Source organism: Callionymus lyra, chromosome 5 (genome assembly GCF_982586985.1).
Source record: "Callionymus lyra chromosome 5, fCalLyr1.hap1.1, whole genome shotgun sequence".
Classification (NCBI taxonomy): Eukaryota; Metazoa; Chordata; class Actinopteri; order Syngnathiformes; family Callionymidae; genus Callionymus; species Callionymus lyra.
This window is the reverse complement of record NC_141822.1, coordinates 30,214,681-30,235,794: the sequence shown is the minus strand read 5'-3', so window position 1 is coordinate 30,235,794 and position 21,114 is coordinate 30,214,681. Positions and strand designations below refer to the sequence as shown.

The 21,114-nt window shown below is 40.3% G+C and overlaps 3 protein-coding genes across 3 annotated transcripts; 2 read left to right on the top strand and 1 right to left on the bottom strand.

Moving 5' to 3' along the window:
* Nucleotides 1-824: 824 nt before the first annotated feature.
* Nucleotides 825-3,669, top strand: rgs7bpb (regulator of G protein signaling 7 binding protein b). Its single transcript, XM_087791890.1, has 6 exons — nucleotides 825-1,106; nucleotides 1,821-1,993; nucleotides 2,166-2,296; nucleotides 2,647-2,794; nucleotides 2,872-2,942; nucleotides 3,024-3,669. Exons 1-6 carry the CDS (start codon nucleotides 996-998, stop codon nucleotides 3,113-3,115), a joined length of 726 nt encoding a protein of 241 aa, XP_087648016.1. The 5' UTR covers nucleotides 825-995; the 3' UTR covers nucleotides 3,116-3,669.
* Nucleotides 3,670-4,039: 370 nt separating this feature from the next.
* c6.2 (complement component 6, duplicate 2) lies at nucleotides 4,040-11,771 on the top strand. Its single transcript, XM_087791887.1, has 18 exons — nucleotides 4,040-4,109; nucleotides 4,175-4,324; nucleotides 4,439-4,595; nucleotides 5,701-5,845; nucleotides 5,913-6,054; nucleotides 6,751-6,877; nucleotides 6,938-7,105; nucleotides 7,197-7,440; nucleotides 8,412-8,534; nucleotides 8,602-8,768; nucleotides 8,932-9,157; nucleotides 9,258-9,426; nucleotides 9,504-9,615; nucleotides 10,500-10,632; nucleotides 10,699-10,893; nucleotides 10,959-11,046; nucleotides 11,136-11,380; nucleotides 11,593-11,771. The coding sequence occupies exons 1-18, from the start codon at nucleotides 4,105-4,107 to the stop codon at nucleotides 11,769-11,771; spliced, it is 2,775 nt and encodes a 924-aa protein (XP_087648013.1). The 5' UTR covers nucleotides 4,040-4,104.
* A 193-nt stretch (nucleotides 11,772-11,964) lies between these two features.
* On the bottom strand, nucleotides 11,965-21,114 carry c7bl (complement component 7b, like). Its single transcript, XM_087791888.1, has 17 exons — nucleotides 20,930-21,114; nucleotides 20,787-20,862; nucleotides 20,317-20,458; nucleotides 20,110-20,254; nucleotides 19,823-19,961; nucleotides 18,326-18,454; nucleotides 18,013-18,256; nucleotides 17,761-17,874; nucleotides 17,507-17,673; nucleotides 15,828-16,056; nucleotides 15,566-15,737; nucleotides 15,400-15,487; nucleotides 14,764-14,896; nucleotides 14,488-14,679; nucleotides 13,499-13,592; nucleotides 13,242-13,426; nucleotides 11,965-12,501 (listed from the first exon to the last, which is right to left on the bottom strand). The coding sequence occupies exons 1-17, from the start codon at nucleotides 21,007-21,009 to the stop codon at nucleotides 12,329-12,331; spliced, it is 2,502 nt and encodes an 833-aa protein (XP_087648014.1). The 5' UTR covers nucleotides 21,010-21,114; the 3' UTR covers nucleotides 11,965-12,328.

The following is a 21,114-nucleotide window of genomic DNA, read 5'->3' as shown; positions in this document are numbered from 1 at the left end:
GACAACAGCGACACGTCACGTCACGTCACCATGGCAACGAAGAGGTGGGCGACGCGTCAAATGTAACCCGGGTCGTTTGAATCCGACGTCGGGGAGTGCTCTGTATATTACTGGGTGACCCGGGTAGGCCAAAACCGACATTTTTGTCCCCCCTGTAACGTCACCTTAGGGACGCCAGGGGGACATTGCACGGAGTCGGACTGTATGACGCCTTGGGTGTGAGGACGTGTTGGAGTAGCTAAGTCATCAGGAAGAAACTGGAAGATCTAAAATGGCTCCTACCTTTTGAGAAATGAGATTTTAAGTGGCTAACTCATTTTGTAAGAGAGCCTCCTGACGCATGACACAAATAACACTATAGGGTAAAAAAATAAATCTATACTTGAATATTGCAATATTTTTATTCACGCCACCAAATGCATATTAAACCGAACTGTATCAGTATTCTTTATTGACAATTAATATGAAAATACTCACTGTACCATTTTAACATCAATATAGGTGTTTAGTTAAAATAATTAATTGTTAAAACTGCTTAAGAAATATTTTCTTTTGAAATACAAATAAATGTTAAGCTATAATGTAAGATATGTTTGTACGTCCTTATCATTCATTGTACGTTGACTTGCCAATATCCTACTATTACTATTTTTAAAGAAAGTCAATAAACCGTAGTTCCTACAGCATCCGTTAATAATAATAATACTAATAATTTCACTTGAAAACCTGTAGGATAAATAAAGACAAAACGTTGATGTCTTGATGTTAGGGAGGAGTTAGAGGGTGACGACGGCTTCTCTGGATCTCCTGCGTCTGGAGGACTGAAGGTGACTCCTGTCGGTCCTGCGGCTCTGCGCCTCTCCTGCGTCGCTCGAGCGTCTCTTCTGCGGCAGCTTTTACCGAGACCGTGGACACGATCGCAACCGTGCGGTTCCTGTTCGGTAGAACGGCCTCAGTTTCTGCTGGAGAGACCATCTGTGCGAGCCTGTGCATGAATGTGTTCTGCACCGTACGGGCGGAGAAGGCGCCCAAGATCTGCGGGAAGCATCGCTCCCAGAGCGGGGGTAACGGAGCCCGGGGAGTCGGCCCTGGACGACAGCAGGAGGGTGAGTGTCCCGCCATCGCTCGCGCAAAGTCACCTGAAGACGGCCGTCGTCTTTTGTGGCCCAAAGTCGGTCGTTCAAATTTTGATGTCGGCCATCATCCGCTGTTGCTATGGTTAACATGGACACCCCTGCTGTCGTTCAGAGGGGAAGGTGGTGGAGAGTTGTTGTTGTGGAGAAGAAATAAAGGTGGATGCTTAAATATAAATCAGGTTAAACATGTCTGTGGGATTCGAGGAGCTCGTCACGCATGTGATTTACTTCATCACAATACAATACAGCATCATTCATGGAAAGAAAAATCGAATAACATCATAACAATATAGGTGTTAAAATGTTAAGACCTATGTTAGCCATTGCTGATTAGCACTAGCTAGCTAGCAAAGCTATCATTTTAGAATCCCTTATTAGTCCCGCGAGGGGAAATTCGGTAGTGCTTTTGACAGCGATTCACACATACTGATGGGAGTAGGCTGCACACCTGCGCCACAATCAATGTTTCATTTTAGCCAACATAGGAATACATTATTTTGTAATATGAAAATCAAACCATATAATACAACTCACTTTCTGAATATTGGTTGTATTTTGCCTGGCTCAGGTCAACAAATTGTATTTGATTTGAAAACAACAGGTTGGTATTTACCTTATTTACATTTCCCCCCCAAAACTATTAAATAGCACTTAAAATACGACAATATTGGCATCCTTTTCCAGACGGTGCAGGAGTTCAACACTCTGGTGGCTCTGTACCGGGAGCAGGTCATATCTGTTGGGGAGATCTCAGCTGACTGTCCGTCTCTGCGGGTACACATGCACCACACCAGGGCCAGAGGATGCACCATGGCTCGGACAGCCCACCAGGACCTCGCCCTCATTTCTGTGTCCGGGTGAGATCATCAAACTCTTTAGCACGGAAGTAAAAACCGTAAGACGACCGAGATTTCTTTAACCAAAACTATTGAGGCGGTTAAGAATAAAATAGTGTGCATAGCTCAGGTCTAACTTCCAGTATATTAAGAAACCAATGTCTCACCCATCTTTTCCATGTCCCCGCTGCAGGCCAGAAGACGGAGAGATCCACCCTGACATCTGTCGCCTCTTCATCCAGCTGCAGTGTTGTCTGGAGATGTTTATTACTGAGATGCTCAAATCCATGTGCATGCTCCGAGTTCTTCAGCTGCAAAAGAAAAGTAAACGTTTGACACTTCTTTAAAAAAACTAAACATTTTAAGACTCTTGTGCAATATCTTTTGCTGAACATACACAAAATGACATTACAGATCTACAGTAGACTATATGTTCAACAATGTCATGTTTGATTATAATCAATCACATAGTAACTTTTCTCTGGGCTTGCAATTGAATGCAGAATCATTATTTACAGTTCTAAACTCCCGGATAACAGTTAAAAAGTGGCCTGAACAAATGTATTACGGTAGTCTGTTAAGTTATCTTCCAAGTTTTGTGTTCAGTAATTGAGTCATCACGAAAGCTCTCATTGGTGATGTTGACGACGACCGCCCTGTGTCGTGTCATTTAGGACCTGAAGGGCCTGAGTCTGAAGCCAAGATGGATTTTAGGGTGGATGAAAGCTCCGACGTTCCCATCCTTGAAGACCGATCCTCCTCTCCAATTGATTTCCCTCATGAGCTGTGGCTTGTCGAGACAGATATTGATAATATAGAACGGTACCTTCTCCTCCTATGACAGTTAACAAGTCCGTGAAGGAGCCATGCAGGATTTGACTTTGCTGTGATTCTTGCAGAGACGTGAGAGAGATGAGGAACCTGCTCAGCAAACTCAGGGACACACTGCCTTTGCCACTGAAAAATCAAGGTGGGTGACATTTATAGATTTGGATCAAACAGTTTTATAATGTTACAGAACAAGTACTAACTGTCTCTGTTGCGTTCACAGATGACAGCAGCTTATTGAACCTGACACCTCAGCCGCTGGTCAGACAGAGAAAACGATGCTTCACTGGACTCTGCTGCCTCGTGTCTGGATGATCGTCTCCATCTAAAACAATCAGCTTTGTCACTAAATGCCATCTATATTGAGTACAAAAGTATGTATGTGAAAATATATACTGTTCTAGAGTTACATCAGAAGGACTTCTCAACGTCAAATGTGAATATGTTTCTTTACAGATAAGTTTTTATCATCCAGTACAGCTTAAGATGCATAGTGGTTAGAATGAAGAAGACACGCTAATACTATGAATAATGTGGAGAGGAAGAAAAAAAAAAATCGGTTTTAAGATTATAATAATGCACGCATTCAGTAGAGGGCGCTAGTCAGAAAGCTTTCGTTTTCAATGTGCAATAAGTCTTCCTTGATAAACAAACCCATCTGGATGAAACTAATATTCTGCTTGAGCTGGAACAGAAACACAATATTGCAGTCATTTCACTGAATGTAAAAGCAACACATTTGTGGAAGTGTGTGTCAAACGTGACGTTGTTCAGTGTTACATTGTTGTTGTGCGAGATTTCCCAGAAACACCTGTGTAATAACAAAATATTTTATAATGGGAATAAAGTTTTCTATGCAAACAATCAAAGGTGCTTTTTTATATTTTATTTATTTTGTTTTCTTCATGATGAATCTTAGAGTATCATAGAGTAAATCGCAAACACATTAACTACTTTTCTGCAACCTATGGAAGTAGCCGTCAATCAATCAACAAATGATCATGTGACCCTACATATCTTGCCTTTATATCCCATCTAAGATACAATTTCAAGCGTAGTAGCCAGTTGATTGTTGTGCAATAATAGGGGAAGCACTCGACACAACATCTGGTTCACATCAGTGATGAGCAGGAATCTCCGCAGTCGTCTGATTCCCGTAACAAACAAGACTTTTGCAACTGCATGCTTCTACTTCTGTTACTTAAAACAAGATCTCTCTGAGGAGTCCCAGAAGGAGGATCCAGTGCTTCCAGTTTGCTCAGAGACACACATCCACAGACCCACTAGATGATCAGATCCTGCTAATGCGGTGAGTCACACCTTTATGACTTTAACATAAAACTAATGGATCTTTTCATGCTCTTTTACTTTCAGAGCAATGGCCTCTTCCAGACTTCTCTTTCCAGTACTGCAACTCCTCAGCTGGGGGTCACTTGGCCTGGCTTGTTTTTGTGACCGCTACTCCTGGAGCTCCTGGTCCGTCTGCTCCAAGACCTGCAACCACGGCGCTCAGCACAGAACCAGGTGATGTGCAGTTTAAGTTAGTAAATGAAATGCTAAAGATGGCTTTGCTAAATTTATTCATATATCTGTTATTATTTTCTTAGCACTTTTTGCCAAATTTGAATTATTTTGCAGGGACTTTAAGTACGACGATTATTTCTGGAAGAATAGTTGCCAACAGCTGTGCCAGAAAACCGATAAAAGAGCCTGTCACGATCAGTCGTGTCCGATCAACTGCGTGTTGACCGAGTTCGGTCCCTGGTCTGACTGCTCCAGATGCACGAAGAAACAGGCAAGACTCTTGTTAACATTCTGTTTGTATTCCAGACACAGTTCAAATAAGTATCGTACAGCATACATGTGAGAAAATATTGATACACCAGTATCATGTTGTCTTTAGCTCTCATATCATATTTAATTTTTTTAATCATATTTGCTATGGTTTGTATCAAAAAAGTTTGTAATGTATAAAGTAACTCGATTTTTAATATTTGCAATATTCAGGGTGTTTGTTCATTTTTGTGTTGCAATTAAACCTCTGATCACTAGATGGTAGCAGCTATTACCTTACCTCAGTAGCTAAAGGTACAGGAAATCCTGCAATATCCTGTTGATAAATGAGGACAAGAGGATACAGTCGACTCCAGCAGCTTTTAAAGCTGAACAAATGAAAGTAGTTAGAGCTTCATCTAGACTCATGCGTGTTGTAAATTCTGAAATGCCAGAGTCAGATATTTAGGAAACACTGAGCCTCCAAGAATGAAAATACAATATCAGGATCATACTTCCTGGTAAATATACATTCTGTTCGGCCAGCGACCTCGACTTAAAATACTTTTGCCCCTTGTATGATTGAGTTAGACCTCACTGGTGTAGGAAGTACCATATTTTTGGACTTAAAGACGCATAAAGCATTATGCGGCTCGTAGTATACTCAGTAGTCAGGAGCCTTGTGTAATACTACAGAACCTTACAGTGTAATGCTACAGCCCTCATGCAGTAATACTATGAAGCACCATAGAGTAATACTACTGCCCCTGTGCAGAACTACTACGGAGCATCACAGAATAATACTACAGACCTTGAGCAGTAATACTACGGTGCAATATGGAATAATACTACAGCCCCCACGCAGTAATACTACTCAGCATTGCCAAGTAATACTATAGACCTTGTGCTACACTACACTACACTAAGTACTTTGGGACTAATACAAATATATCTTTGTTCCTACAGTATCACAATATATATACTCTGCTACTGTATGATATGCATCCTATTGCCAGATTCTTGCAAATAAACACCCCAAGTATACATACACAAGAAAAATGTTCACCTATTCCTACTTACTAAAGTTAATAAAATAATAAATAACAATTTCTCTCTTGTTGTCAAAGTATCGGACTCGGTCTGTTGAAAGACCAGCACAGTTTGGGGGGTCAGCTTGCAGCGAACAGCTGACGGAGGAGAGGTCCTGCTATCCCTCCGCTGACTGCATGATACCTCCAATGAACTGCAAAGGCAAATTTAAGTGCAATAATGGTGAGTGTGTTTGTGACAAAGTAATTCAATTTCCCAACTTAATCATTTCAAACGGACTCTTCTGCAGGACGCTGCATCAACACGACTCTCACGTGCAACAGACAGAACGACTGTGGAGACAATTCTGACGAGACAGACTGTGGAAGCTACACTACTGTGTGTCCGACTGTTAGGAGGGTCGTGCCGGGGGCCGACTTGGTGGGGAACGGGTAAGTCTAGTAGAAAGCCTTTTAACTAGTAAAGGCTAGGTTTACTAGTGGGGGATTTATTTTTTGACTTTTAATACCACAATACAGACATATTCCGCAGAAATCACATCATTCGCTAACTTGAAAAGGAAACACCAGCCATAGCTATCGTTAACGCTACATATTATGCCGCATTATTATTACATATTAAATAAATGTTTATGCATGAAGGCTGTATGTTAAGAAAACAACTTTACCACAATGAAAACTTTTTGTTGAAGCTCAGCGCACCCGACCAAAGGTCCTAAAAAATAAAAAAGACCAACTATTTTTTTGTAATTTCTACACCCTGCCTTTTCCTAGTTTTAGCCTCTATTGATTTCAGTCTTCATGTGCAAAGCATTCTGGGAGGACCTTACTACCAAGTGAGGTCACAAAAAAACTCAAAAATTAAAGAAGCCACGGCCCTCACACTCGTTCCTCATTCCTGAAGTATTGGGACAACCCTCGCTCTTTTCAGTAGTGCTTGAGGAATGTGTTCGAGGGAATAAGGATATTAATGGGACGCAGCCGTGCTTCCTTCATAGGTTGTGATAATTGTAGGTGCACTTTGCACAAGTTAGCAAACTAAATGTATTTAGTGTTGTATTTACAATGCTGGCAAAACCATTTCTGATTCTATTTCTGAAATCAAAGAACTTTCTGTTTCTATTCAAGGTTTGACACTCTGGCTGAGGAGCCTAAAGGGGCCGTGCTGGACAACATGTTTATGGGAGAAAGTTGCATCATCAAAAGACCAGGGTATCACAGGGTCCCTCACAACTTTGAAAGCTTTGACATTAAGGTGGTAATTAATGCAAAATTGATGATATTCTATAAGTAATTTGTCGATGGTTCCGTCAAGGTAGGGGAGGTTGGTGACTTCAACAACGAGCCACAGAAGCTGCACAGTGAGACCATCAATTTGGAGAAGTCATCTTCATCGAGTCAGCAACAGCACATCCACGCCTTCTGGAGAATTCCTTTCAAACTGAACTCAAACAAGAATGCATTTGAGGCCTCAAAGAAATCGGTGAGATGTGGACTGTGTTGTTACTGGTCAATACAGTTGATAATACATTCAAATATACAATTTATTCAGTGAATAATGTTCTCTTCCTCAGGACTCAGAGTTCATTCGGATTCATCAAATCCTTCCAGTGTCCACCTTCAAGGTTCGCGCTCCAGAAGATCTGGTCTTGTCGGAACCATTCCTCCAGTTTCTACATGCTCTTCCTCTGGAGTACAACTACGCCCTCTACAGGGAAATCTTCCAGCGGTTTGGTACACACTACTACAGCTCCGGCACTCTGGGGGGCCACTACGACTTCTTGTACCAGTACAGTAGAGAGGAACTGAGAAGCTCAGGTACTTTTTTTTTATAAAGTTGAACTTAAAGCCAACCTTAAAGCTTAATCAAAAACTGTATTTTCAATTTAAAGTCCAACTTCCTGCCGCCTGAAGCTAGAGGAGTTGTTTTTGTGGTCTGTTTTTGTGTTGAAATATTGGTAAATCAAGAGAGTCATCACTTCTGGGTGTGTCCTTCTCACCCAACTGTTACATCAGTGCATTGCAATATCAAGGAGCATGAAGAAAACAACAGTCCTGCTCCTTTAGATACTTTTTGTATTGGAATATTTGACTTTAGAATATAATACTCTATGTGTATAATACAATACTTTGTTTTGAATATATTCAAATTTTTAAATTCAATGTTAAAAAAAAAACAGACTCAAAAACAACACTTAAGAACACATCATCATCCAATTGTCTAAAAGGGCAACTAATGTGTTGATTTAAGTGTCTCTTAAATAGATGTTCGACTTCTATTGTTCTCATCAGTATGTATCTGTTTGTATAAAACTCTTTTAATAAAGATATTTACAGTAGAAAATGTGCTTAAGCCCCGCTCACTGAAAACGATTTCTCTGGACATGAAATCAGGTTTACATAACCACGCCCACTCTGCTGTGATTGGTCAAACATTAAAGTTTGTTAGTTGATTTCCTTCATTAGTTGCCCTTAAGGTTTAATGCTCAATACTATTGGCTAAATTTGATTTTTCTTTTTTCCCTTACGTTTCTGGGGCAACTATGATTGTTATATGACCTCTTTATTTTCTAGTTTAGCTCCAAATGGGGGTGAGAAGCAATATAGTAAAATCTGAAATAATCCTGGTGCCTAACCTTGCCTCCTCCGTAAAATAGTGAAGGTTTCTGGATATTGATAAAACAGTTCACAGAAAGTAGTAGTAGAAATGTTTAAATCCTGATTTTTAACTTCCTTTTTTTTTGGTTAGAAAACCTGTCTCTCAATTTATCTGGTTCCATTTACTGCAGGTGACACAGAGGAACATATTATGGGCTGTCTGCTCCGAGAGATCTCCTGGACCGCTGTCCTCTACTCTCAACACCAAAGCCGTTCTTTTTGCACCAACAACAAGATGACTGAAAAATATCAAGGTGCTTAACAGATGCACGATATCATCCGTGAATCCTCACAATACATACAATGTATGTACTCCTCCAGGCTCGTACGTCAAAGCTGCGAAGAAGTCCTTCTCCCAGGTGAAGGGAGGTCGAGCCAGAGAGGCGGCAGCACTGGCCTGGGAGGGAGAGGGGGTCACTCCAAACCAGGAGGTCTACAGGAACTGGATTCAGTCGGTTCTGGACAATCCCGCAGTGGTCAACTACAAGGTAAGTTACATTTTACGCCTCATGATTAATTACATGTTGTTATAATGACATGTAAAGGTCAGTCGAGACGATGGGTTAGGAAACACAATATGTCAAAATGATTATTATTGCTCGTCTACTGTAGGACACGATGGTTAATAAGATGCTGGGTTTGTGTGGCCAGTTGCTCTCCATCATAGATCTGGTCCAGGGGATCCCGTGTGCCGTGACAAAGAGGCGCCACCTGAGGCGAGCCCAGCTGCAGTACCTGGAGGAGTCCGACCCCTGCAGATGTGCTCCGTGTCCCAACAACGGCAGGCCGGTCCGATCTCAAGGAGAGTGCAAGTGTGTCTGCCAGACCGGAACCTTCGGGGAGAACTGTGAAACAAAAGCGCCCGACTATACTTCAGGTAAAATCGTGGACTTTAAATCACTGCTTTAGGGAAGTGGTTTTAATGTGAGAGGAAGACAAACAGAAGGGAGGGAAGTTAACGTCTTCATTTGTCACAGAGGGTGTGGATGGCTACTGGAGCTGCTGGGGGCCCTGGACTCGATGTGGAGCTGACATGAAGAGACATCGGAAGAGGCGCTGCGATAACCCTGCAGCCCTGAAGGGAGGCAAACCTTGTGAGGGTCCGGACAGAAGTGAGGAGTCATGTCACGTCTCCATCTTTGAGAAGTAGACAATCTTCTTTTCACCTGTCCAGCTTGAAATGATGCCCCACGCTAACATCGAACCCGTCTTCTTGTCACCAGGAAAGAGACGTGTGACAATGACGACGACTTCATGATGGGATTGATGTCAGAGCTGCCACCAGGTGTGCAGGGTTGTCTTCGACCGTCAGCGCCTGCCAACAGCTTCCTGCGGGTAAATCACTCCCACAGTAGCTGCTATAAAACAACGTTTTGGCAGAGTGGGAGGAAATAAGGAGGAATGTCATAATTATTATAATTATTATGTCTTAATTACTTTTAAATAACATGACAAGCTTTAACTATGAAATCTCTATTTTATTTTCATTAAGTTACGTAAAATATTATTTTCTATGAATTTTAAACTATTCTATTAGAAATTATGAATTAATAATCCACATTTTATTTTAGTTTTCATTGGAAAAAGAAAATATTATGATTAAATTATTATAAATAACACAATATTTAGATTCTTTCATCGCAACTGTACAGATGACGACTAAATACACTATGAAAGAGTAAAACCGTGATCAAACTTTCTTTCACAAATAAACAGCCAGCTAATTTGTGTTTTACATGGATGTTTTGTTTTCAAACTGTGCAACAAAACACTTTTTCTTTAGATTAAAAATACATAATAACTCTGTTATTAAGTTATTAAATTCACTAATTGTGAAATTCTCAACCCATCTGTTGTCTCTGGGTCAAGATGAACGACCTCCACCACTGCATACAGTATGTATTTTTGGAAGTCAGGGAGGTTGTTCAACTTGAGACAACACAAGGGATACCACAAACACATTTGTTTTAGGCCTCTGGGTCATCTAGACCACGAGATAACACAAGGGTAACTTATAAATGACACAGTGTGTGTTTGACCTTTCTCCCAAAATATTGTCAATTTATCAGTTTTATCGTCAAAGTAATTTGACAACACAATAATTATAATAACACACATACTGAAAAACTTAGGTACAGTTATGAAGTAGTTGTATTTTTTATACAATGAGCTTGAGTGTCGTGACAGCAATCTTAAGTAAGATTTTGTTTTTCTCACAGAAACGAAAGGACTATTATGACTTGGGGGAGGATGAGGAGTTCCAGTGTTACACAGGATTTGACTTTGAGGGTTTTCAATTCATCAACTGTCTTCCTGACGGGACCTGGACGGCCCCGAAGGGAAGTTGCAGCAGTAAGATTATTAATCTCTTGCACTCTTCCGAGAATGTTTCAGTATTACAAGTGTTTTTGTTTACAGGAAGGATCTGCCTTCCTCTGGAAATCCCCGATGACATGGAGTTGTTCCCCAGCCAAGTGGAGTACAGGGCGGGAGATTCAGTGGGGCTGAACTGTCGGGGACCGAAGTTGATTCCTCAGCCGACACGTTTCTATGAATGCAGCAGCGGAAGCTTCACCTGGGAGCCGACTTTACCTGCCGACCTCCGCTGCACTGGTACTGACGCTCTCAATGAATGATGCTCGGGATCATCACATGTCTGGTTGAAATGTCTCCGGCAGAAATACCTGGAGAAGTAGACACTTCCTGTGGTCCAGGAAAGATCCGTCAGAGCAACAAGTGTGTCTGTGTCCAGCGCCAGAACTACATGTAATGATTTACCCTCGCTTGAATCCTATTAAGAATTTCTGAAATCTCACTTTACTATTGTTAATCTGTGTGTATGTGTGTGTGTATAGGTCTCATCCAAACGACATGTGCGTCCTGAATTTAGGCCTTGACTTGATCCTGTCAATGTCCACCTCTTATTTCGCTGCGGCACGTTGCCATGGTGACCCTCTCTTCTTCGTGAGCGATGACTTGTGCGACAATATTGATGCGGTTAAACTGGACTGGGGAAAGTTTAGAACCACGCATGGGCTCAAGAGCTCCGTACAGGAGCCGTGTGGTTTGGACATCTGCTATGAATGGGAGACCTGCTCAGGTGAGGCTCTTTGAATTTCTTCAAACACATGTTATTATAACAATTAAAGAGTTTGGACTAAGAGCTATATTCTAATAGCAATGGTATGTAGAGTTCTAGTGCTTATGACATGTATTTTTTAATACATGAGGCAACACTGACTCTCCTCAAGAGAAACTTGAAAATTACATTTCATGTCAGCATATCTTCATTTTTCTTGTCTTTATCCGTAGCTTCCCAAAAGTGTGAGTGCAAAGCAGCCAATCGGTGTCCTCGCTCTGGAGAGCACACGTTCTGTGTGAAGCTGCTCCGCACCCAGAGGATCCGCAGCATGGACCTGTGCTCGATGGCTGCCATTAAATGTGCCGGTTATCAGCTTGAGATCCTTAACGTGGGATTATGTGCGAGCTGATGAGACAACTGTTGTAACAATACATGCCAGACACAACACCCACGACATTCAAGGACAAAGTTTCTCTCTTTTTTCTTTTCTTTTTTTTAACAAAAATGGGCAAATCCTAGCAAAAAATCTGCCTGTTTTCAAATATGCATTTATGTATTAAAATGTTCCATTTTAGTCAGCAAAAAAAACATTAAAAGACTGCTTCTGAATTGCTCTCTTTTCATTCAAATAAATTGGACATTGTAACATTGGGTTTGAAATACTGTTTCAGTGCTTTATACACATGGTATTAAGTTTGTTTCATCTTCAGCCATAATCAGTTTCTGCTGTTTCCCTGACAACCGTATTCTGTAGCTTGACTTCCAGGTAATATCAAGCTGTTTTCTTCTTCTTGGAAACTGTCCATTTGCATCATTACAGTCAATTGTTGTTGTCTTTGTTACAAACCCTTATTTTCAGGCTCTTACTAAAACATATCTACTCCACCAAACATTATTAATTTCAACTCAAAACTTCTGCAGCACTTGTGACCGAAGTGGAAGGTTTTCATATGTTTGTGGCTCGACTCACACCGGGTCAGTACAAGCATCGATGCTGATGACGACCATCTTCTCTCCGGAACACTTCCTGGCAACAGCCTGGCATTCGCCCACATTCTCTGTGCCAGCAGCAGTTTGGACACACAGCAGGGGGGAATCCTCGGGGCATTCCGATCTGTCCTGGCAGACACACTCTCCACCTGTTGTGTAGAGAACAGAGCTGTCATCTAGATCAGGAGTCACCAACCCTCTTTGCACCTGAGGGCAACTCTTGATAAAAAACTATATTGACCACTTACAAGCTAAAAATAATAATAGAAAATAAAAATTACATGTTACATACCGTGGAGACAAAATTAATAATTTAACTTGTCTAATTATGGAATAAAAACGTTAACCCATTTTTAAATTATAGTCTCAATAAGAGCACAATGAAGATAATTTTAAAAAAGCTACAGCAGGGATTGACACTGTTGTGTGGCCATAAAATAAAGAAGGGACACATTGTGAGAGCAGTATGATTGTCAACTAAAGTAACTTTATTTTACTATTTAATTTTTTTTTTTTTTATAGTAACTTGATTTATTTTTTATGAAAAAATGCTGTATTTTCTGTGGCTATTGGAAAAAAACGATTTCCCGGAGGAGACCTCCTGAGGGATCAATAAAGTTTTAACTTCCTTACCTTACCTTAACTAAGTATACTACCGAAAAATAAAAAGTATAATATTGTAAGAATATTATATAGATGTGTATGTGACTAGTCTTCCTGGCACACACAATAATAAGGTTATGTGTATAAATAAAATTCTTGTGTGATATTCATTGGGCGGGGATTGATACATTCCTTTTGTGAATGTGCGGACACAAGTTTTAAGATGTATCACTAAATGATTTTGATTGTTTTTGAATCAAACGAAACATCTAAGTTAAAGTCTCACCGCGACAGACAATTCCAGGGGTGCAGTCATCACAAGAGGTCGACGTCTCCTCCTTGGGCCAGGTACACTCGCTGTGGTTGGCCAGCGTGAAGCTTCGGCCCAAACACCTCAACGCGCCCAGTTTACACACACTCAGAACCATGGAGCGACCCGAACCCACTCTGGCACACAGCTGCAGCGACGGTCTTTGTGTGAGAGAAAATAACAGAATGTCTTTATAAACATATTGTTTTTTATAATTACATTTTAATACTCACAAACACTGGAATGGCATTTTACACACACACTGTGTTCGCCCCACGTTCTCCCAGAGTTTGCACTTGAGCTCAGGTGGAGGGGGAGTTGGGGGCACTGAAATTAGATGAGGGGCTACAACTGTGAAACACTTGGACATTTACATCTCTATATCCAGCTGAGGTCAAAGGTACTGACCGATTGCAGTTATCTTTTAATTAGCAAATTTAATTTTAAGAGTTGTTTTAAAGGGAAACTAATGTGTTGATTTGTGGATAGGTACTTGTTGTATAAACAAAGCGTGTGTGATTACAGCTGGCTGGAGGAGGAATGAAGACCATTATTACGTCATGATAGACTCCGCTCTCGCCAAGATTTCAGACGGGGGAGAACTTTATAAAATAATAACTTCAAAACATGGTCATGATGAGGGACTTACTGCATCTTGGAGAGGAAGACTTCAATGTTTGAAACATGTGAGTAAGTCAGGAGAGTTAGGTTTTTATATTACCTCTTAAAAACAAAATTATAAGAGCTGCAGACTTAGTCTCTCTGGCTAAACGAGAAAACAAAATGTTCTCTCCATGGTCGGAATGATGCAGAAAATAGACTCAGGTAATTGAATCAAGTCCATTATTATCATTTCATTAACTGATCTGTAGAGTTGATCTTACTCCTACATCACTTCTCTCTATCCTTGATATGTTTTGATATATGGATTATCATTTAAAGATGCTTTGGGATAATTGGGATAAAGTCATCAGACGAATGTTCCTTTTTTTTGAAAATGAATTATTCTGCATAGTATATGGTGTTTGAGAAAAAATCCACTTGATCCAGCTGCAGAAACGTCTGGGATTAATGCGGTTTTGCAACCGAGTCTCACTGGGTTTTGTATAAACAAGAGGCCAAAGTGAATTGATCAACATTTTTCCATTGAAATGTATATTCAATTATTAGTAGGAAACAACTGGCTCCATGATGTTTTAGTCAAAAAAGAGTGATCACCTACATTTAGTACACTTTGCAGACATGGGGGATGGATACCAGAGTAGACTGGGACCGCACATGATGTCCGACTCTTCGGCTTCGAGAGTGAACCCAGCAGGGCAGGACAGAGACACTTTGTCACCGATCTGATAAACGGCTTTCACGGGTGTTGCAGATATTTCACTGTTGAGCTGAGGAGACTTACACATGGAACCTATGAGAAGATGTGTCGGAACTTCAGAATATTTTCTATTACCTGCGCAACCGCAAATAAAAAGGGTTGTTGCACATCACATACTTTTACAAACCATCGCTGGGGTCCTCCATGTCAGGTGCTCTGTGCACTCAGCCACAGCGTCTCCACTGAGATAGTAGCTGTTTATGCAGGTGTATGCAACTGTGTTGCCCACCAGGTAGACCTCTTTGGGGTCCTTCAGAGATAAACAGTGGCAAGAATAAAGAAGTCATCTCTGACTTATATTGAATAATTTTCATTTTTATTTTACATAATTATCTAGTACGTTGAATATTTCATCTTAAGTCATCAGTTAATGTCTTGAGAACCAAGCCTTTGTCTGGTGTGTCTTACTATGTTTCTAAATTAAAATCTATATACAACTAAATAAATTTGTCAAATTTTGCAAAGTTTTATTTGCTGTCAACGTTTTTTTAAACATTTGTGCAAATTAATTTTCAAAGTATTTTTTTAAAGTATTATCTTGGTCATGTAAATAGTTTTGGTAAGAGAAAGACTTTCTTTTTGTTTACCTAATTGTTTTCATTATTGTCACAACTGGACTGACTTTTTAAAAGGAGGAGAGACAAAGTATCATTTTTGGAAAATTGAAGTTTTGTTGATCTGAGCGACATGATCTTGAGATCTGAGGTGTGGTGGTGACATGTTAATAGATAATAAGATGAATACAAATCCTACCAAAATAAAACCATTCTGGAGGTTTGGTGGAGGCCGGCATGTCTTCGGTGGAGGAATGGAGAGTTTGAAACACTGAGGCTCCATCACCCTGCACACCAAAATATAAATGCTTCCAAATTTCCTCGCTAGATTTGTGAAAGTCTTGAAATGATGCGTGTGGTCTCACTGTAAATGTTGAATCTCTGCATCCTCACATGCCTTCTGATCCCTGGCTTCTCCAATGCAGTGCCTCCCACCTCCACTGGGGGCAGGATTGTTGCAGCTGCGGGACCTCGACTGCTGACCTGAAGAGCAGGAAGTCCAGGATGACCAGCAGCTCCAGCTTCCATGAATCACACCTGATGTAGTAAATGATAATTCAGTTAGTTCAGTTCAAGCTTCCTCTTATGCTGGAAGGTCATAGATTTAATGTATGTCCACTTGTTTACCTGCTTGCTCTCCTATCACCTGTCCGCTCTCGCACGACTGGCCCGACGTTCCCGGCTGACAGATGCAGAAACACTGAGAGCCAGAGATGATTGGCTGGCCGTTGTTGTGGCAGGGCCAACAGTGACATGGGTGTTCGGCTGACATATACTCCTCGATGGCCCGTTTCAGGTGGATCTTCTTCAACCCTGCACACTGGACCTCTTTCACCAGCTCGGAGAGTGGACGGAGCTGTGAGGAGGGACATTTAAGAGTCATGTGTAGTCAGGGTTACTTTAAGAAATGCATGTTTTTCACAGATAGAAATACCATAAATAAAGATAAAAATGAAACAGAGACAAATTCTGTGACCCTGGAAACAAATCTACATTGGTTAAAATAAACTGAATATTTAAAAAGGATCTTAGCCAGAGATAGAAACATATTTTTGCAGATTATGTGTCCTTCATCCCTTAGAAAAATGTCAATATAAGAAGCTTCACTCCATCAAGCAAAGGGCCAAAATGTGATCTCATCATCTGAAAAACGAGAAAAGAAGAAAATATATATATCTCTCCATTGACTTGTGACAGCTTGTTGAACAGGATTGTGTCAATGTCCTGAAATGAACATGCATTGTAGTTGGTCTAGTGTCTAGTTTATAGTAAAACTAGAATTCAATTGTTGTTGAAAGCTCTTGTGGGCCACATAAAATAAATGGGCCAGCCAAATATGGCCCCCAGGCTTGAGTTTCACTACTGTATGCTTAATTATTTTAACTGAAAAACGAAAAATGAAAAGTTTCATAGATTATTAGTGGAAAAAAAATTAAGAAAGAAAATATTTAAGTAATCTTATTAAATAATACACTTGGATTTTTGCTTAATAGTTTCAAATTAATTATATATTTCATGAAATACAATCTATAAATGACATTTTAATATAGAGTCTTACCCTAATGGGTAACGAAAGGATCACACAATGAAATGAAAACGTTAATAGAGGTCAAATGTTAAACTCTACAACCAAAAGAGGTTCATTATCTGGGTTGCCTGTCTGATTTTGGATGAGAGTATAAAATAAATGTCTTTGAGAATCTAAAAATTGATACCAGTCATCTAGGTGCAAATCCCATTTGCCTTTGCCTTACTGTCCTGGATACATTCAGTTTAATCATTTTAATCATTTATTAATCTTTCATGATACAGAAGTTTCTCAATGATGCAACCCAAGTTACCTTCATCGAAAAATGTCTTGGTGACGAACATAGATCTACATTTTTAATAAGGGTTTCATTAAATGATGGTAAACTATAGCAAAACTTGAGTTGGGCAAATGTAGTCCACCAGGTTATTTTATGGCGCCCTCAAAAAGCAAGTAGATTAATGTTCATGTTGATATAGTGACATATGAAGACAATGGTATTTTGGATAAGATAAGGAACAAATGTTATTGATGTAAAACATTATACAAATGAAGAAGATAGTTAAGATATATCGTAATTCGTATCTTTTGTATTGTATTAGAATATGAAATGAGTCTGTCCTGCGACTCCTTAAATATTTGGCCCATTTTTTTCCTGCCACATTTACTAAGTTACACAAATGAAGCCACGATATGAAAGATCTCCAAGCACATCTTTGGTGCTGCTTTTGTGCACCATCATCTTGTGAAGATTCTAACAACCTTTGAACTGTCTCACCTTCTTGTCAACGACGTCAGGAAAGTCTTTGACGGAGGACGCCCAGTTATCATAAACTTTTCCGTTCGCTTCTGGATGTTCAAGATCTAGAACACTGAGTGCACCGATGAACGACGGGTCGCCTCCACGAGTCTTCACCTCCACAGGCATGCTCTCAATATTGTGTCCTGTAGAACCACAACAGAGCTTTTTTAAAGCATCTTCTTCAGCTTTGGTTTATTCCAACAGGAACAACGTAAACAACTGTTTCTTACCACTGCTGGAGGAGAGCGCCTGTGTGAGTTTTTCACAGGTAGTTTTCACTTTTTTCCTGAAGAACCGGCGTTTGACTTTTCTCCAACACCTCTGGTAGTCAATGTTGGTCATACCTTTACATACAAACAGTTTAGAAAAATATTTTATTAAGTTAAGTTTCCAAGTAACTAGTGGATAACATAATCTTGTTAAATTTAGGAATATGTTTCCGTCAAAAGTTTCTAAATACCAATATTTGGTGATTTTCTTACTGGAAGAATCCAGAATGGACCGGTCCAGCTTCAGCAGAGCCTCATATTCACCCCCCAGAAACCCCTCGGCCAGATAGTGAGTACCAAAAGTCTGCAGCAGCTGACGATATGCTGAGTAATCATATGTGACGGGCAGAGACGACAGAGCCTTCCAGAAGCTTTCGGACAGTGTCAGGTACTGAGGGGCGGAGTTCTGGAACTGGGCCAGCTTGACTTTATTTTTCAGGATGATGAGTTTGTGAGTCTGATGGACGAAGACAAAGAAATACTGTCAGAAGTTAAAACACCCAGGAGAGTTTTTTTTAAACACGACCTGCTTGACAGATAACTCCTGGTGGAACGTACGACGGTCATTTCCTGTCGTGCCGTCGGCCGTGACATGCTGCATGTATGACCAGGAGCTGTCGTACGATTCATCACTTTCTTCATTTTCCACTTCGACCTGAGAGAGAAATTTAGGAAAACAAGTTGGATATGAACCTTGTGCTCTGTTTCAACCTTTGCAGTGCATTATGGGCAATGGCTGCAGCCGTGTGAAGCTTCGGTATCAGAAGATAATAAATAAATTATCCATATAATTCCCTTTGCTTTGATTATCAAAGTTTTAAAGGTCTTTTATTTAGAAAAAGACGTGATGTTTGCCTGCATCTTTTGACATGTTAGGATACTTATTCTGATACTTCTTATTCTGATCACTAGATGAAAACATCTTGTTATAGAACACATGCATGAAACTCATGTTTGGAGACCAAATGTGGCGTGCAAAGTAAGTTTAACTGGCTCAGAAGTAGATTGGAATTCATGTTGATGGCTTAAACATAAAATTCGTCCCACCAAGACATTATACCTGGCCCTAGAGTGTTATATAGTTAAATAGTAGATTGATGTTAATGTTTTTACGTGGTGACCAATATAAATGCCAGAGATTAAAACAAGATTTAAGCAGGGCTTAAGCAAATAAGTTAAAGTAAAAGAGAGTTTTGTACAAACAGAAACATACTGATGAGAACAATAGAGGTCCAAGATCCATTTAAGAAAAACCTAAATCAACACATTAGTTGCTCTTTAATTTATAAAGTTACTTTTATTAGGTACAATGGTACCTCCTTTATTGTGGGTGGTTTTGTTCTGAAAACACCCTGCATTAAATGAGATCTACAAAGTATTGAGATTTTTGATTTTTTCACTTGATTAAATTAACAAATATAAGTTATATTATGAGGTTTAATTCCTCTCAACAACCATCTCAGTAACACTGACCAGCACAGCTCTCATTGTGCTTTGCTGTCCCGGCCAACCAATCACTCAGAATCAAAATCAAAATCCAGAATTGTAGCAGCCAATCACTAAATGGAGCAGTGTGTAAAAATGGCATCATTGGAGTTCACTCTTTTGTTGGCACCATAAGTAAGGTGGGTGTTGTACTTAGTTCCTCATACTAAGTTATATGGTACTGTTGAAGTGTATCTGCTGTTCAAATGAACATAGTTATGAAAGACAAGGAATTGTGATATAATTAACTTGTCTTGAGACAATATACTATATTCCACAATGCAGCACTGTGTGCCAAAAAAACCCACCCAAGCATTTATAGAATATTATACAGTAGAAGATTTTAAGAATTCCTTGGAAGCTATTGCATGTATTTTGTTTGTTTATCTTTAAGATAATCCAACAACAACAATAAACAAAATTGATGAATAATTGACTGTTGACTATTATTCAGGTTTGTTCAGATACAAAACTGGACAGTTGTGTTATATGAAAAGAATCTTAATGACTGCGCTCCTCCGTGGCTGGTTAGACTCACCTCAAAGTTGTACCTCAGGATGCTGTGTGGCAGTCTGAAGAGAACCATGTGGTCCCCACTGAACACTTTCCGACACTGCCCTCCAAAACTCAAAGTGTTGATGACGCCGGCTCTAAGTTTCCTCGTCAGCACGTCGTAACTGTAACAATATGGAGGACAAAAAGGCAAAGCTTTGGTTTTTGGCACCTGGAAAAACAATTTCCCGAAAGAGACCTCCTGAGGGATCAATAAAGTTCTACCTAACCTAAAGTGAATGTTTAAACCTGGAAAAACAATGTGTCTCTCACCCCCGGCCAGTTAGCTCAGAGTTTGGTGGTGTTTTGTCGATGTCACATGAGTATAGATCCCTGCTCACATCACACTGTCTCTCATCCAGACCGTCTTCACAGTCCTGGTCTCCGTTACAAACCACAGATTGTGGAATGCAGTGACCTGCAAATATAATTTGTCAAAAACATTGCCAGAATAATAGGCTTCAGTGGAGAACCACTTACCAGATGTGCACCTGAACCGACCGCCGCAGCCCGCGTCGAGGGGGCAGCTCTTCTCCGGGACACAGGGCAGAGATTGTGTGGCATCACCTGAACATGGTCTCCCCCCGAACTGAGAGTAGACTTCAATGTGGCGACTGCGCACCTGAGAAAATGTTTAGAAAAATGATTGTTATCTAGAAAGTCGTGGCTTCAATCCCACTGTGTCATCTGTTGCAGTGCATTAAGGAACAGCATGGCCTTCAGCAGCAGCTTATTAACTTTTAACCTTTATAAAGATATAACATTTAATATGAGTTTGAACTCCCTCCACCTCCCTTCTGTACTGTATTGGACTTATGTGTTCTCTTCCTACTGTGACGTTGCTGCTGTGAAGAAAGGAATATCTTATCTTCTCTAATGATGAATTATGTGTTAAATGTGTTCCACTCTGTCGAAGGAGGAAAATGATTTGATATGAAAGCATAATTTACCTTCGTTCTGGTGCATCCATCACACTCACTCCACTCGCTGTAGGAGCCCCACCTGCAGTTGAACGGCTGTTGACCACTGAGAACAACAGATTTCACCTCTGTGTTACACACTGCTGCCACATAAAGACACATCTTCTACCCACCAGATTAGAGGGATCGAAATGAGAAAGATGAGCGTAAACAAAGCTTCTGTGCAGGTTCTCTGTGGTCCAGTAGTCTTCATGATGTCTGATCTACTTTATCACCTGTCTTTTCTTTTAGAGTTTTTACCACCAGTTTCAGGAATTTCCCAACCAAACCATCTGCAATGTTTTTTCAGGTTTGTGGT

What these genes read in the sequence shown, in the direction of transcription:
- c6.2 (XM_087791887.1), top strand. An exon ending in GATGACTGAAAAATATCAAG is followed by an intron (nt 8,535 to 8,601) that starts GTGCTTAACAGA and finishes GTACTCCTCCAG; the next exon opens with GCTCGTACGTCAAAGCTGCG. An exon ending in CCCGAAGGGAAGTTGCAGCA is followed by an intron (nt 10,633 to 10,698) that starts GTAAGATTATTA and finishes TTTTGTTTACAG; the next exon opens with GAAGGATCTGCCTTCCTCTG.
- rgs7bpb (XM_087791890.1), top strand. Translation starts at nt 996, where the DNA reads ATGTGTTCTGCACCGTACGGGCGGAGAAGGCGCCCAAGATCTGCGGGA. An exon ending in CCCTGGACGACAGCAGGAGG is followed by an intron (nt 1,107 to 1,820) that starts GTGAGTGTCCCG and finishes ATCCTTTTCCAG; the next exon opens with ACGGTGCAGGAGTTCAACAC. An exon ending in GATATTGATAATATAGAACG is followed by an intron (nt 2,795 to 2,871) that starts GTACCTTCTCCT and finishes TGATTCTTGCAG; the next exon opens with AGACGTGAGAGAGATGAGGA.
- c7bl (XM_087791888.1), bottom strand. Translation starts at nt 21,009, where the DNA reads ATGAAGACTACTGGACCACAGAGAACCTGCACAGAAGCTTTGTTTACG. An exon ending in GGTGATAGGAGAGCAAGCAG is followed by an intron (nt 15,738 to 15,827) that starts GTAAACAAGTGG and finishes TTACTACATCAG; the next exon opens with GTGTGATTCATGGAAGCTGG. An exon ending in GCAGAGATTCAACATTTACA is followed by an intron (nt 15,488 to 15,565) that starts GTGAGACCACAC and finishes TTTGGTGTGCAG; the next exon opens with GGTGATGGAGCCTCAGTGTT.